This window comes from Natator depressus, chromosome 25 (assembly GCF_965152275.1).
Source record: "Natator depressus isolate rNatDep1 chromosome 25, rNatDep2.hap1, whole genome shotgun sequence".
In the NCBI taxonomy this organism is placed as follows: Eukaryota; Metazoa; Chordata; order Testudines; family Cheloniidae; genus Natator; species Natator depressus.
Window position 1 is genome coordinate 13067632 of NC_134258.1, and position 13700 is coordinate 13081331.

Here is a 13700-nt window from a genome sequence, read left to right on the forward strand (position 1 = left end):
GGGAGAATACCAAAGTTTTGTTCAGTCTAGACAATAGGAACTGCTCATTCCTGGCTATGGGCGGTGTTCCTTCCAGGGAGCTCATAATGCAATTCGGCAACTTCACTATTCTGGATGCCAGTAAAGGACTTATTGCTGGAATTGGTCTGATAACTATGGAGCTGGGTGTGTGCAGAGGTGGGTTCGTTAACATCTGGAGCAGAGATTTCCCCCATCATGCACTGCTTCCCTGCCTTTCTGGTCCCTGAGTTCCATGCGGTTCTTGCCTTGGAATCTCTGTTCTCCAGTCTGTGCGCTAATGGAGATGCCTCCCTGTCCCATCTTCGATGCAGATGAGGCTAGGGGAGCTCCCTTAATCCTGTCACCCTTGTCCCAGGGGTTTAGGTGTCTCCCACGGCCTTGTCGTTGCTTTTTGTAAGTCTTTCTTCTGATGGGTTTTGGTTCAAGAGGCTGGCGGGGGGGTGTCCTTCGTGAGTCAGACAGGCTGGATACTGCGCCCTGGTTCCCCAAGTCACAGAGCTGACAGGTAACGTCCTCCCCGCTCCCAGCCTCGGGTCGCTCCCCTTCAATGCTGCTCTAGCTTGCAGGCCCAGCAGAGAATCTGCCCTCAGCCCCTGCTTGCTCCCCCGGTTCCTTCAGCCACAACACGGGGGCTGGAGCCGTGAGAGGCTGACGGAGCCGCCCCCCTCGGGGATGGCCAGTTGATTCCTCCGGCGCTCAGCGGCTAACTGCTGTTATTCCTGCTGCCGGGATTTATGGCTCGGGGCCCAGCTGCAGGTGCCAATAAGGACTCAGCAAAACAAATCGTGTTTACAGCCGGCCGGGGGGCTGGGGATGCCTGCCCATGACTCACGGGGCCTGGCCCTGCAGGAGCCTGCTCTCCCTGCTCCGCAGTAGGCCTTGTAACCCCAGCCGCTAGTGCCCACCCCTGCCCCCGAGGAGTGAAACAAAATATCATCAAATCTATTGCAAAGGAACCGAAACCCGCAGCTGCTTGAGTCCCACCAGCTCCCCCTTGGAAGACGCCCACCCAGGCCCACTTGCAAAGTAACTGTCCTAGCTACACAAAGGGCTGCCTTGCTCTCCAGCCGGCCTTCCCCGAACACTGGCCCGGGTGAAACCAGCTGGGTGTGGGGAACTCCTTGCCACTAGATTGGGCTGATCTGCCCAGCCAGAGCAGAGGGCCAAGCACAGCTCTCGGCACAGGTCTCCCTGGGGCAGGGGAGACGAGGCAGCGCTGCCAGCATCTGACAAACACAGTTACTCAGCCGCGGTCTCCCTGGCCGCAGCATGGCTGAAGCTTGCAGCCATCTGCTGTTTGCGGGGACCTGCTGGGCTCAGCTCTGTGCCAGGTTGGGGAGGGGGCAGGAGGCTGAGAAGTCATGTGTTGGGGAGTGGGGCGTAATGTTGGCTCAGTGAATTGGCTGCCCCTGCCCTGGGAGGGTGACGGCGGCTGAGGGGGTGTGCGCAGACCTTGCTGCTCCCGTGGCTGCCGGCTGCGCAGAAAGCCTGCCTCACTGTTTGCCCAGTCCCAGGTGCAGGGCGGATGCTGCTCGCTCCTTGCGGGATGTCCTGGGGCGGGGGAGCCTGGCTGGTTAATTTCATTGCAGCACCAGGGCCCTTTGCGGGGTGACCGGCTTGGTGGCCGCGCACGGGCTGTTTACGTACATCCTCAGCGCCCGCGAGGTGTGATAGGAACCCGGGACTCAGCCTGGAGCAGAGCCCAGTGTCAGCCGGCACCAGCCGCCTCGGAGGAACGTTCCTCCTCCCGCCGGGCTGCTGGGCCTTATCTTCACCCGTGGGAACTACACAAGGCAAAATCCTAGTGAGGCCTAATAGGTTTGTAGTGCCTCAGTTAGCAGGTCTGGCTGTAGCCCACGAAAGCTTATGCTCAGATAAATTTGTTAGTCTCTAAGGTGCCACAAGTCCTCCTCGTTCTTTCTGCAGGTCTAGGCTGACGCTCGGCTCCCTGGCAGCCCCGGCTCAAGCCCCGCGTGCACAGAACTGATTCCCCGGCCTGCACCTTCTTGGGGCTTCCCTGGTCTCACCCTTGGCCCAGGTGGCTCAGGCTCCATCTACACTACGGTGTGATCCCCCTGCTCGTGTGCGGATGCACTCGTGGAGCAAACAGGAGTATAAGTCACAGTGTGCGAGCCATGCCAGGGACAGGTCCACCTGGCACCGGTAGATACACGCTTAGCATGGCTCACCGCAGCTACGCAGTTATTTATACTCACGCTAGCTCGTCAGCTTGCGTGATCAGCATGGAGAGAGCATGTGCCCCCGAGCAGGGGATTCACCCCTCACTCGTAGTGTAGAAGGAGCGTTGTAGTACCTGGAAGGGATGGACTGTCTAGTTCCCAAAGCAAACCCCGACTTTGCCATTAGTCCACAGTCAACAAACCAAAGGTCTTTTGGCCCTCCTGGACTCAGCTCATGGGTCTTGCTCCGTGTGGGGCTCTGACTCCCTGGGCTTTTCCCCGCTGGGACACCAAGTACAACATGGACCATGACGGTCTCTCTCCTCCTGGGGACACAGAGCACTGGCCTGGCCCCTTCTTGGAAGGCCCTGCCCAGGAGTTAGTGCCACTCTGGCAGCTCAGCTCTCCAGCCAAGTCTGGCCCCATGGCTCCCCTCTGCAGCCAGCCCGTACTACCGGGCTTCCTCCTGAGGCCTCTGCCCAGCAGAGGTGGCAGGCTCAGCTGACTAAACAGGACTGGCCGGCCCAGAGCCCTTGAAGGGAGAGGCCTTTCACTCCCGCAGTGTCTGTACTTCAACCTACTAATTCATGTAAAAACTATAACCTGCCGTATCAGCCCTCGGATTTTACTTTGCAGGTGTTAATGTGAGTCCTGCAAGCCCTTTTCCCCCCTAGTGAAGACGCACCTATTGTGGTCCAAGCAGGAGTATGTCTAGCCCCCGGGGACAGGATGTCCTAGCCCTTTCACAGTTTCCCCCTAGATCCCAGTCTAATGGTCTGATGGGACGGCCTACAATGACATGTAGCCGATCAGCGACTGCTAGCAGCAAATATCTCCAATGGTTGGAGATGGGACACTAGCTGGGGAGGGCTCTGAGTTACTACAGAGAATTCTCTCCCAGGTGTCTGGCTGGTGGGACTTGCCCATATGCTCATGGTCTAACTAATCGCCGTATGTGGGGTTGGGAAGGAATTTTCCCCTGGTCATATTGGCAGAGACCCTGGGGTTTTTTTCGCCTTCCTCCGCAGCATGGGACATGGGTCACTTGCAGGTTTAAACCAGTGTAAATGGTGGATTCTCTGTAACTTGACGTCTTTAAACTGTGATTTGAGGACGTCAGTGACTCAACCAGAGGTCAGGGGTCTATTACAGCAGTGGGTGGGTGAGGTTCTGTGGCTTGCGATGTGCTGGAGGTCAGACTAGATGATCACAATGTTCCCTTCTGACCTTAACGTCTGTGAGCCCCTGAAGGGTGACGTCACACAGCCAGAGCCCCATCACTCTGCACTGAGGGATGAGCCAGGATGTAGCCTTCAAAGAGAAATCCCTTCACTGGCCTGTCTGCCACTTTCCAGCCCCCACCATGCACCGAGGAAATCCCGTGCTCCGGCCTCATATGGCCGCCCAGGGGCTGGCTGGTCCCCACAGGCCCATTAGTGTGTGTGGGCTGGACAGTTCCAGTGATTTACCGGCAGGGACGCAGCGTCCTGGTGGATCAGCCCTGATGCTTCTTGACAAGGCGGAATTGCTTTGTGATGAGGCTCTCGGGGTCCCAGCCCTGGCCCGTTTCATCCATTGATTTTCCACCCTTTGGAGTTAAGCTGCTAAGCGCAGCTCTTGGGCCTTGTCTCCACCTACTTAAGACTCTCTGAGCCAGGCTGCCTGAGTTATTGCCTGTCTCTCAAGCAGCCTTTGCCCCTTCCACTCGGTTCTCTGTTGAGCCGGGTTCCTTGCAGAGCTTAGGGCCTAAATGAAACAGGGGTTTTGCCTTCCCACAACTGGCTCCGGCGCTCGGGGTTCCCGGCCACAGGGCTCCAGCTCTTCGCAAAGGCAGCTCAAGCATCATTAGCTATTGTACAGACTGGGGAAACTGAGGCAGGAAAAGTGGGACTGGCTCAGTTACCTGGTGGCAACGGGATTAGAACCCAGCTGGTCCAGAGCCGCTTGGCTTGTGCTGCTCCCGCTGAGCCAGGCCTAATTACCCTGCTGCCAGGGCTAGCTTTAGCCCCCGGAAGGGCCCCTGCCTGGCGGTGCCCGGGGCCCAGGGGCACTGCGGTGTAGCTGCCTTTCAGCCCTTGGCAGGGTGCTCCTGGCACTCAGGGTCACTGCGCCCTGCGGGGAGCTGGCTGGTGGCGGGCGAAGGGGGGGCGCCCCGGGGCCAGGAGGCTAAAATCCATCACAGGAGGCCTGGTGCTACCAGCCAGCTCCAGCTCCCCGGCCAGCCCCCCAAGGCCGCCCCCGCGCCGTCTCCACCAATCCGGCGCCTGCGGAGGTGTCGCTCCGCATTCAAAGAGCCGGCGACACGCTGCATAAAGCCGGCCGCCCCCCGCGCGGAGCCGATGGAGCAGCCGGGGAGCTGCCGCACCGGGGCGAGCCAAGGGGGTCACGCCTGAACTTCAGGACCATGGCCAGCTCCCGGCTCTGCCTGCTCTGCGCCCTGCTCTCCCTGCTGGCCGCCGGCCAGGAGACCCTGGGGCCCAGGGCTGCGGGCAGCCCGGCGAGCAAGAGCCAAGAAGAAAAGGAGCTGGTAAGGGGTGAAGGACGCTGTGACTGGGGGCAGCGTGCAAGGGGCTGCCCGTCTCCTCAAGGGCTAGGTGGGAGGGTGGGCGCGTGGCTCAGACACTCAGCTGGGCCTCTGGGCTCATTGCCTGGCTCTGCCGCTGACACCGTGTGCCCTTGGGCAGGTCGCTTAGGCTGAGATTTTTTTCCTGCGGCCCTGCCCAGCTCCCACTGAAAACCCCTGGCAGCGGGTCCCGCCGCCGCCCCCCCTGGGGGTGTTATTTCCAGCTCTCGCGGCCCTAGGCGCCCTAGCTCTGATCGGGCCAGCTGCCCCGAGCACCACCCTGCCTGGGACCCGAGGTAGCTTTCTGTGGCAACACCCCTGGTTTTAGCATGCTAGTTCCGTCGGTGCTCACCTGCGCACCTCTACCCCAGCTGGCAATCACAGCTCCCGCTCCAAGGGTAGCTGTGCTCTGGTCTCTTTCACGCCCCAGGTCAATCGCATGGGTGCAAGTCCTTTGCTGAGCCAGGGTGACGCTTGGGTATTGCAAGGATAAAGTCACCGATGCTCGGGAGGCGCTGGCATGCCACTGCAATCAGCTCAGCTAGCTAGAAAGGGGCTTCCTACGTCCAGAACAAACAGGCCAGCAAGAGTCTAGGAAGCGGGTCTAGCGAAGTAACAGTGACAACTGGACTCCGCTCTCGCCCAGCCAGAGATCAGTCACGGCTGTTGGTTTGCTAAAGGTTTGTCCAATGAGAACCGGGCACTTTCTTTAAAAAGCTGATTGGTTTTTATGGCACGGATTTAGAGATGTTGTTTGGTTAAAAGCGACATGAAACAAACCCTAAATATGCCGGTATGATTAGATTAAAACACACCCAGCCTCTGCGTACAGATTGGTGCATAAAGAAACGGAATGGATCCCACAATGGATCCTTTCGTTTCTTGACCTGGATGCAAATGTATCGGAGTGGGTGATTTTTTTTCTGGGTCTGGTATTTTAATGAATGTTTTAAACTTTTTAACTAGCAGTCCAGTGCTCGAGGTGGGCTATTGGAACAAGAAATATGGACCAGGGCTCTGAATTTCTGAGCTTTCAGGCTGTTTATCGGGTCTCCTTTTTTAAAGTTTGTCAGCAAACGGCAGTTCTAGTGCATGTGAATCTAACGCTCCTTTTTGGGCCACCTTTTATCCAGGGTTCCAGTAGCAAGAGGTGGTAGAGCTTCAAGGAGTTACCGTAACAATAGTGGACAGGGCCGGAAAGATACGAAGATCCTTCCTCACCACCTGAGAGAGCTCTACGGAGGTCCCTGCTTGTCCTGGGTAGTAGAATGGGAAATACGACTTGGAGAGGCGCTTGGATACTGCAGTAATAGGGACTGTCAAAGTACTGAGCGAGAGGGAGGGTACTTACTGTGTTGTCACAGCATCTAGAATCCTGAACGAAGGTCAGGGCCCCATTGGGCCACACGCCGCACAGATGTGCCCTGAGAATAGTCCTCGCTCGAAAGGGCTCCCAGTCTAAGCAGCCAAGACAGAGAGCGGGGAGGCGAAAAGACAATTCATCCTCTCCCTTTTACAAAGTGAGGCCCAGCTTTGCAAAGGAGCAGACAGGTGACTAGTGGGGTTTTCAAGATCACCTGTAACTCCATCCTTAGCTGCCGAAGTGGCTCTTAAAATCTGGGCCTTGCCATGCGACTCGCCCAAGGTTGCACAGATACATGAGATGCCCAGCGGTGTTTAAAGTAAAGGGGTCGCAGAGGGTGGAAGATGGAACTGGGCGAGAGAACAACCTCTCTCCATAAAAGACCCCAGAAGGCATTCCGATTACATGCCCTTCACTGTCCTCCTCTGCGGAGCGATGGCTAAAATCCTAAGCGACAGGAAAACGCCAGTGGACCCGCAGAATAAACGTGCCTCCCTGCTGGGACAGGGGGGTTGAGGCTAAAGCATCAAGAGAACGCAGGCAGCACCAGTCCTGGTTTGTTGGTGCCACTGGCTGCTCCAGTCACCCAAACGACCCCCTCGAGACACTGACTCAGGGGCTTTGAAAGTAAAGCGGTCGGGCTTGTGGCCACGGCGCAGGGCTGGCACTTCGGGGTCAGTCCCTCGGGGGACTCACTGAATCTCTCAGGGTGCAAATATTCTTTGGGCCAGGGACCATCCCTCGCTCAGGGCCCATCCACACTGCCAATGAAATGTGATTACAGTGCAGGTCGGCACACCCGGACTAGCCTTGATCTAGCTATGGTGGGCAACAACAGGAGGGTAGCCGGGGCAGCTAGACTACCCAGGCTCCCGTGTGGGCTTGTACTCCAGTTGCCAGCCCATGCTGCCACGTCCACACTACCATTGTTACCAGCACGAGCTAGATTTAAGCTGGCACAGGTATGCCAAGCCATGCTGTCCATGCAGATGTCCTGTGTGTATCTGTGCAGCCCCATGCAGGGTGAAGCTTTCCAGCCCACCTCAGTGACGTAAGCTCCTAAGCCCCATTGACTTTCACAGTGGCTACACGGACAATTCTTAGCACCCTAGCTCCGTCGCTCAGAGTCGTGAGAAATTCACACCTGAGTGATGGAGTTAAGACAACCTTCCCCCCCACCCCCCCCAATCCCCCTGTATTGACGCTGCTAGGGTAATGGGCGAATTCTTCTGCGGCTCAGGGAGGTGGAAGGGAAACCCCTTCAGCCGCTGCAGGAAATATCTACACTATGGCACCCATAGCGTAGCCGTGGCTGAAGACTCCGGTGCTTGTGACAAGCTGATCCTCTTGCCACGCTAATAGCTGGTGCGACCAATCTCAGCTCCCCGCTGCACGGCGGGCTGCAGTGCTGGCTGTGGATGGAGAAGGACCCTGGCGCCCTGCTCACCTGACTGGTGCCCACCCGACTCGCTCTTTCTCACCCGCAGATTGAAGCTCTCCAAGAGATGCTGGAGAAACTGAACACGGAGAGGCTGCCCTCCATAGAGAAGAAGCTGGGCTCAGTGCCTTCGGTAAGGAGCCTTTATTTCGGGCCCTCGCAGCTTGCTCCGCCCACGCCTGGCTCAGGGCCGAGGCTTTAACGAAGGCCTGGGGGTAAACGTGACCTGGCCGCTTTGCCCTGGGGAGGTGGTGAGTAAATCTCCCTGCAGCTGCGAGTGCCACCTCGGCACGGCCACCGCCAGATTGCTGAGCTCAGCTCCCACTTGGGAGCCTGAATGACGAGGCCAAATCTTCTGTAGGGCCCAGCCCCCAGCAGCTCCCATGGTGAGCAATGGAGACATCCCGTGTGCCCCTGCCAGTGAGAGCAAGGGGGGGCTCCCCCGGCCCCCCGTGTTCCCCCACCAGTATGAGCAATGGGGGCTCCCCCAGCCCCATGTCCCCTGGTATTTGGCTCCTTGAAAGATACGGTTAACCCCCCCCCCCACGCATTCTGCCCTTGCCAGCAGTTACGCTCTCATGCTCTGGAAGCAGGCCAGCCATCTCCCAGCTCTCTGCAAACACACTCCACAGTCCAGGGGGCCCCCCGCTCACTTCTTAAAGGGACAACGCCCAGTAACCCAAATGCAAACAATGCAACATCCAACGTGGCTCCCCGAGACAAGGTTTTGCCATATAAACTCCTTGTTCGGCAGCCTTAGATTTGTAGTTTCTCAGGCCAGCAGGGCCCCTCGTGATCCTCTAGTCTCACGGTTCCATTTACTCCAAGGTCCTTACCCGACAGCTGCAGTGTTACTGGGAGGTTTCAGAGTAACAGCATCCGATGAAGTGAGCTGTAGCTCACGAAAGGTTATGCTCAAATAAATTGGTTAGTCTCTAAGGTGCCACAAGTCCTCCTTTTCTTTTTAGTGTTACAGGGAGTTGATTGTGAGCTCTCGGGGTGGGGGCCGTGTGCCATGCACATCTGCAGCGCTGTGTAAGCCCTGACAGGACAGATCGGTGCCTGGAAATGGCTTGTCAGCCAGGCGGGCGGCAGCTTTGAGCCAGGGGCATCCGACCAGCTGTTCCAACCCAAGTGGCCCTTCTCTCCCCTAGTGCGACGCTGGCGAGCCGTGTGCCGTGAGGAAAGGAGCCCGGATCGGGAGACTCTGCAAGTGCCCCCGCGGGACGGCCTGCAACTTCTACATCCTCAAGTGCTTGTGAGGAGGACAGGAACGCGAGGACAGGACGGGGCAGGGGGAAGGGGGCTTGGGGAGCAGCTTCTGGTCCTAATATCTCCACCTTGCCTGTTTCAGGAGGTGGGTTTGGTTTTTCTCCTGTGCTAGGAAATGTAGCTCGTCACTTCCCCCACGGCCCTTAAGGCTCCCCCCTCATTCCAATGCCTGCGATGGAAGGAGCTCTCTGTGCACAGTTTGTAATTGCTTTGATCCCTTGCTGTCCTGCAAGATGCTAGGAGAAGCCAGCCTGGCCTGCTTTTCCGAGGTGCCAAGCCCCTGACCTCAGTGGGGCCAGCAGGGGCTCAGCAGCTCTGAGAATCAGCCTCCAGCCTCACTTACATTTCCCACATCCCTTCTTCCCGCTTTCCCTGCCTGGAGACACGTGACCAAAGATTCTCTGCTCAGTGCAGAGGGGGAGGCTGCTGGCTGCAGCCTCTCGTGTCTCTGCTTGGTCCCTGGCTGTGGGTAGAGTAGCCTGGGGGTTGCTCTAACATGGCACCGAGGTACCAGCCACCAGCACGCTGCTCTCCTGCCCCATCTCACCCTGCCGTGGCTCCTGCACAAGAGGCCGTGAGGAGGCTAGCATAGGAGCCAGCTCTGGAGACTTCAGCGCCTTCTGGGAATCCCTCATGCCAGGGGAGGGGAAGCACGCGAAGGAGCTTTGCTCCCAGGGGCTGGCTGCTGAGGCATGGTCTCCGAGTTCTCTGTTATCTGAGCACCAGGGGCATCCCTGCAGCGTCGGTAGGGGTGGCTCTAGATTGTCTCTCCAGGGGAGGAAGGAGCAGCAGAAAGAGGGGACCTGAGTAACCCATGCTGCATGCAAACACTGGAGATCCGCAGACCCCCAAGGAACCTCCCCCCAGCCAACCATGCTCCCTGCTCCCCGGCTGCTGCACGAAACCCGCTCGCCCTGACACTAGGCAAAGAGCCAGGCTGTGCAGCATGGCAGCAATGGGGTGGGGGAAGGGGGAGAGCTGGAGGCAATAGGAAAGGAGAGGAAGGCTGGCCTGGGAGGTTAAGGCACAGGGCTGGGATCCAGGTTCAAGCCCCAGTGCTGCTATTGACTCCTGGTGTGACCGGGGCAAATCACTCAACCTCGCGGACCCCCGGTAACATGGATAACAACGCTTCCTTGGCCCATCTTGTCTGTTTAGACTGTGAGCTCCGTTTAGACTCTGTGTTTGCGCAGCACCCAGAAAACAGGGCCCCCATCCCTGTTTAGAGAATCAGTCTTGGTTCCAGGTAATCTTCTAGCATTCCCCGAAGGCAGCAGTCAATGCATGTGGGGATTTTGTCTCGCTTCCAGATCTTAACTGCTTTAGCCCATCTCTGCAATTCAAACTGACACTAGGAAATAAACAGAGCCCAAGACATGCCACATCAGCAGCATGCACCATGGAGATACAGGGGGCAGCTGCCCTGTCTGTGCTCTCCGCCTGTAGCAGCAGCAAAGAAACCTGCCCCCCACCCCCGCCACAATATGAAGTCCCGCACATAGACCCGCCCATTGCAATGACCATCAGAGCTCCCAGTGCCGGAGCAGAAGGGAAACCGTCACACTGAAGGCCCTGATTTGCCAGGTGTTTAGTAGCCCCGGTGCCAGCTGGGTATGAGAAACGTTCCCGAAGCAGCCTGGTAAAACAGCTGCTGTGCACTTCGCCTGGTTGTGTGAATGGCCAAACAAGGGGCAGGCCCCAAAGGGACTGGAGCGAAAAGGGGGATGGGAAGGAAATAGTGACAGTGGCCCTTAAAGGGGTCAGTTTATTTCAAAAGCTGCATCTGCCCTGAAATTCCACCCCGCTCCCCATTCGTTTTCCAGAGCACATTGAGCGTGTGGGGAGCCCAAACAGTAATGGACAAGGATGGGGGTTCCTATTAAATGATTTGTACTCAAGCCCCTGCCTCAAGCCTCCTCTTTTCAGTGATGCGCCGTTTCCGCTTCCCTGCCTGCCAACCTCCCAGGGCTTTCAGGGGACCCTGTTCCTGCTCTGAAGGATTCCCAGTCCTCCCGGGCCTGCTCCACACAGAGTTTGTACCAGTGGAAGCGTATGGGTGGGAGTAAAACCAACAGTTCTAGCAGAGACAAGGTGGGGCCGACCCAGCATACAACGTAGACCTTGTTCCCGTAAAGGTACAAGCCCCACTTCCACCCTGGGGTGTCTACAAACAGCACCAAAGCAGGACAGCATGTATTTATACCAGCCTATGGGGCACCGCTTCACGTTGTCAGCCCTGGAGGCACGGTGAGGAGCTTTTCAGAGGCATTGACTCACAGTGGGCCCATGATACCTACATGCCCCTTGAAAGCTTCTGTCTAGCTCTTCCTAGGTCAGCTGGTATTTACAGCAGTACCTCCTACAGGGACTGCTCAGGATCAGGGCCTTGTTGGCCAGGACAAACCCTGCCACAGGCCCAGCCCATGGAGAATTTCCAAGTGACCCCTGCAGGATGGGGAGGGTCTAGCCCCATCAACACAGGGCCGCGTGTCCACTCAGACTCCGGCCACACGCTGGGAAACACCGCGAGAGGAACAGGGAGCTTGGCAGAGCCTAGCCTGGGAGAGGAGCGGGGGCAACAAACAGGGTGCAGACCCAGAGCGGCCTCCAGCCCAGCTGGCTTTGGGGGAGCGTAGGCCCTGGCAGTATACACCCCACGGTGGCTGGCACAGACCTGCCCTGCTCAGTGGCTAAGCACCAGCTGGCCTGGACAGCCTGAGGAGGAAATGCTAATGATCCTCTCTCCCCCCAGGATCTCTGCAACTTGTTAGGGGTCTGCCACTTTGAGAGGCAGGGGACCCTGCCCTCACCAGCTCTGTTCCGTTACAGAGGGAATATACCATGCAGATACCAGATGCACAGGGCCAGCCTCCTGCTCCGGCCCTAGACTATTAGATTGGACTCAGGAGAAGGAAGGTTCTCTCTCCCCCGCCTCACTCCTGAGCCCCAAGGTGGGATTCAGAATCAGCACCAGCAGCAAAGGGAATTCACACTAAAGAAAAATCTCCACACTGTCTCCTGGGGGAGTGTCACACCAGCCTTCAGTCCTCGCTGGGAGCAGCCATTTCCAGCCATCTTCTCCTCCCTCTTCAGCCCAGGCCCTGCTGTCTGTCATACCACAAGAGGACCCAGCACACCCCACAGTGGTTGTTAGCCCTAGAGGGGAAAGGGTGTTTCCTCACAGCGGCATGACACAGCTGACCTGATGCACCCCGGGGGAAGAAACAAACCTGCTCTTGTGCCATGCAGGTCAGTTGCTGCAATTCTCTGTCATGTGACATACAGCAGCTGAGCTGTGCGCGTTAGATGGGCCAGGAGCCAGAGTCCCACCATGGCGGAAACCCCACAGCGTGCAGCAGCTGGTGGGGTGAGAGACTAGGTCATGCTGGTCCTAAGAATCCTACAACGCACGGCAACTGGAGCCCTGTCCCCACCAGCATGTGGAATGGGCAGACCCCTGCCCAACTAGTACTTTGGTCCCCCCCCAGTAACAGGGGGCTACCCATGAGCCTTTGCCTCCCCCAGTGTTAATGAAGCACCCTCAAGGTTCAACCAGCTCCCATGTAGCTAGAGAAACCACTGATTACCTGCCTCTTACCAGCCTCTGCAAGCTGTTTGTTGCAGGCCAAGTGAGGTATTGACCCTAGGCCAGGTTACTTGAGCAGCCTAGCCCTGGGCCTGGTGTAAGGAAGGGGAAGTGCTCCCCCCCTCCCTTTTTTTTTTTTTAAGTTTAAATATAGTTACTGTTTTACTGCAGAATGCCTCAGCTGAAAAGAACATACTTGCTAAAGGTTGAGCTATGCAAAATGGTACAGAGTCCTTCAGTACAAGTAGGATAGACATGATTTGTTAAACTATGCAAACTATTTTATGGTCCTACAAGGCAGGAAACTAGAGAATGATTGGAGGGCAAATATAAAAAACACAACTTCCTTTGCCTAAACTGCTTCTGTGGACCCAGAACTACAGCCACGGATATCCCAACACTGATACGGAAAATTCAGCATGTGTTTTTGCTGACACTGAACCTGAGTTCAGCAATCTTGAAATGGATCAGTTCCCTGATAGTTTAGCCCCATCTACCACTGGGATCTGGCCCTGATAAATAACAGGAATTTCTTGAAGGTCAATGGTCCATAATGGTAAAGTTATTCTACATGATCTGCTCAACTTGGTTTCCAATTCTAGTTAGGCTGTTTTTAAATCATGCAGCATGAGCACAAAAGCACCACCCACGCATACAAGAGACTCCCAATGTGATCTAGGACAGATGTATCCTAGAACCAGCCCAAAGAGACTCCCTCTTGGGCCTGCTCCCCTTCCTCTCAGCCCAGCAGTGGATTACCTGGGTGCCCTGGCTCAAGCACGAGCTGTGGGAGAGACTTGGCACCAAGTTGTCCAATTGTATAGGCAAGACTTTGGCCAGACTTCCCCAGTAGCCAGTTATTTTACTCACTGTGCTACACCTAGCCAAGGCACTGCAGTGCTCTATGGGAAACCCACTGCAGCTGGGGCAGCACATGCTTGATCCTCTACCATCCCTGCAGCTACTCACAGGTAGTGCAGTGAATTGGAAAGGTGATTGACTTCCCCTTCCCAGGAGACAGGGATGGCCCCAGCTGCCACCAGGAGCTTAGAGGTAAATTGTAGTACAGGTTGCCTTGTGGCAGGGTGGAGTTACCACCCCAGACCCTCTGCACAAGGGTCTCTCTTTTGGTAGAGACACCCTTTCCCTGGACTGGACCCCAGCATAGACCCGTAGCTGAGAGTCTAGAGCACACATCCCCTCCACCCCATAGGGAGGGACAGAGTCCACTTGTTCCAATAGTGGAAATCACACCAGCAGAAGGTGGCTCAGAGCAG

The 13700-nt window shown here is 56.9% G+C and overlaps 1 protein-coding gene across 2 annotated transcripts; it reads left to right on the plus strand.

Moving 5' to 3' along the window:
- The first annotated feature begins 4481 nt into the window (after positions 1–4481).
- On the plus strand, positions 4482–8845 carry LOC141977819 (cocaine- and amphetamine-regulated transcript protein-like). 2 transcript variants are annotated; one of them, XM_074939527.1, is made up of 3 exons: positions 4482–4728; positions 7615–7698; positions 8720–8845. In XM_074939527.1, exons 1-3 carry the CDS (start codon positions 4606–4608, stop codon positions 8825–8827), a joined length of 315 nt encoding a protein of 104 aa, XP_074795628.1. In that variant the 5' UTR covers positions 4482–4605; the 3' UTR covers positions 8828–8845. The 2 variants fall into 2 exon arrangements, with proteins under 2 accessions (XP_074795628.1, XP_074795629.1); XM_074939528.1 differs by lacking the exon at positions 8720–8845 and adding an exon at positions 8534–8671.
- The last annotated feature ends 4855 nt before the right edge of the window (positions 8846–13700 follow it).